At 38.7% G+C, this 2,690-nt stretch overlaps 1 protein-coding gene across 1 annotated transcript in view; it reads right to left on the bottom strand.

Moving 5' to 3' along the window:
- Positions 1–2,690, bottom strand: part of LOC101860176 (ribosomal protein S6 kinase alpha-5) — a gene marked incomplete in the record, with an annotated part of 38,417 nt that overhangs the window by 3,949 nt on the left and 31,778 nt on the right. The window contains 2 exon segments of the mRNA XM_013083681.2: positions 1,034–1,204; positions 2,276–2,420. Coding sequence (XP_012939135.1) covers positions 1,034–1,204; positions 2,276–2,420 — 316 coding nt within the window.

The raw sequence follows: 2,690 nt of genomic DNA, 5'->3' as shown, positions 1-2,690 counted from the left end.
GGGGGTTCTTCATTGCAAAGCCAAAGTCAACAATTTTCAGCTCTGTTTTCTCTGTATCGTCTTCGAATAAAATATTCTGAAAAGAAAGAGAAAAGATACTAGTTGTACTTTAACCCTATCCGTATGCCCTGGGGTCATTTTGTACCCCCAAGGTTGTATTCTTCACATTTTAGAATAATTTTAATATGAAGATCTCTTTGAAAATTTCAGAATTTCTCAAAAAATCATTTTGACAGACTGCTATGCAAAGCGTACGGATAGGATTAACTAGTAAATTTCCTCTTTGGAAAGTGCTGGCACAGAATTCCCCACGCTGTATGGATACGATAGTAAAATGCGTGCGGATAGGGTAAAATACTCACCCTCTGCTATGGAAATGTCTGAAAATTTACGTTCAAATAATGTACTGTAAGAGAGTCACAACGTTCTTCAAAATAATTGAAATAAAAATGCTAAAACTCCCACTTATACTCTGCTCACAAGCCAATTCAATTATCTGAAAGGAAAATATGACAACTCACTTCCTTTCCTTTCAAACTTGAATCATGTTTACTGTAAAGAGTTCTGAGATGTACCTAGCTCACTGAAGAGATTGGGATTCAAAGTAAATTTACAATGATCCCTGACAGGATACAAAAAGTATAAAAAGAACTAACGTTACAAAGAAACACCAGCACAAAATGGATCTGAAGCCAACACACCCTCGTTTTAACAACCAAACAAAAAGCACAACCCAGGAAACAAATAATACTTGCTCACTATACCTTGATGGCTTCTTCAAGTTCCAGATCAAAAAAAGGCAATCCTTGTTTCCCCCAAAAAACAATAATATTGTAATCTTTTCCTGTCAATCATGTGTTGAGTTATTGACATAAGGTATTCTTGATTTACCTTCATTACCTCCAATTATTCAAGTGACAGTAATAATGTTCAATGCACTGAGGAAAGAAACCACATTTTTCTTTTCTCAATTTCTCCACACTTCAAAATTTAAAACAAATACTGTTGGACTGACCAGTTGGTGGTTGCTTACCTCTGGCTTCAAGTCCCGATGAACCACTCCACGACTATGCATGAACTCCACGGCTTTGACCAGCTTCCACATGAGCTCGCTGGCTTCTGTCTCCGTGAAAAACTTTTTCTTCTTCAGCCGACCTAAAAGTTCTCCGCCTTTCAGCAGCTCCATCACTATGTAGGTGTGATGCTGAAAAGTCAAAGGGACACAGTCACTATGTAGGTAAGATGCTGAAAAGTCAAAGGGACACAGAAAAGTGACTTTGTTGTAGGCTCAAGCTTGCTGGAAGTTGTTATCATGATAACTGCCACATTTTGTCTCAATAGATTTGGACTCTGAAGTTTGCTTTTTTATAAGGTCAAACTGTCCACTTTTTTATGGGGTTCAATGGACATAGACAAGTCATTTCGAAGTTCATTTCAAAGTCGGGAGCACTTGGCCCAAAGATAAGTGAAATAAAAAGAAAAGGGAATAAAGAAACAGGAACAAGAGGTAACAAACAACAACAAAATTGCACATGCACTTCAAGAAAAGATGTTAATGTGTATTGTTCTCTACCATTTGAGGGAGTGCACTTGCTGCAGGTATCCCTCACGTCAAGTTCCAGAAACAAAAATTGTACCAAAAGTAAATAAACTTCTTGATGTTCTCGTCTCCGCCCTGTCTTTTCAACCCATAACATTTTAAAGTTCTAGTTCTGTACATTAAATTACTTCCCTTCCACCACTGGATAAAACCTGGATCCACTGTAAATGTTTCACACTTCAATCGACATGATTTTAGATTATTTAGGAGGTGGGCTGATTCAATCATGCCACTGAGGACCAACTCCGATGTAGAAAATCTCTCATCATGGCAATAACTATTATGCTTCAAGATAAGAAAAAAAAAATCATACATTTTAAAAATAATTCTCGTTTGCCATACTAATATTAGACATGGTTGACTTTCAAACTCCTACAACTGCATTCGTTATATCCCATTCTCTTAACCTGCATTGAAAAGAAGTAGGATCTGCCAGTAGCACCCTTCACACTGGTAGTTGAGCTAAGATTAGGAGTCAGCCCCGAAGGAATCGCATTTAGCCAGAAATATAGGACTGAGAGAAAGAGAGGGAGGGAGAGGGAAGGAGAGAGAGAGGGAGAGGCAGAGAGAGAGAGAGAGAGAGAGAGAGAGAGAGAAAGAGAGAGAGAGGGAGAGAGAGAGAGAGTCAAAATGTGCTCAGTGAAGGCAAACACACTGTGTACACTTTATACTCACATCATCATACAGGACATCCACCAGCTCCACAATGTTTGGGTGACCTTGACAGTGGTTCAAAAGCTGGACCTCTCGGCTACATCCAATGCGTCGCGCCACTATCTTCACAGCATACAGTTGGTTTGTCAATATATTGCGGCACTTTCTGTAATAAACATTGTGTAAAAAAAATCTTATAAATACTTTAAGCCTCCATCAACTTAAAGTGATTAAATCATTTTGGTGTCAGGCTGATTGGTGAGGGCCAATCTAATGAAAGTGCATACATGGGAACTCAAAATTTATGGATCATATTGTCTAATACAGCATATATCAAAGTCGGGCAAATCAAAGAGAAAGAGACAAAGAGAGAGAGAGGGAGAGAGAGAGGGAGAGAGAGAGAGAGAGAGAGAGAGAGAGAGAGAGAGAGAGAGAG

The sequence above is a fragment of the Aplysia californica genome, unplaced genomic scaffold, assembly GCF_000002075.1.
Source record: "Aplysia californica isolate F4 #8 unplaced genomic scaffold, AplCal3.0 scaffold00249, whole genome shotgun sequence".
NCBI lineage: Eukaryota > Metazoa > Mollusca > Gastropoda > Aplysiida > Aplysiidae > Aplysia > Aplysia californica.
The sequence above is the reverse complement of the archived record's forward strand: the minus strand, read 5'-3'. Positions and strand labels throughout refer to the sequence as shown.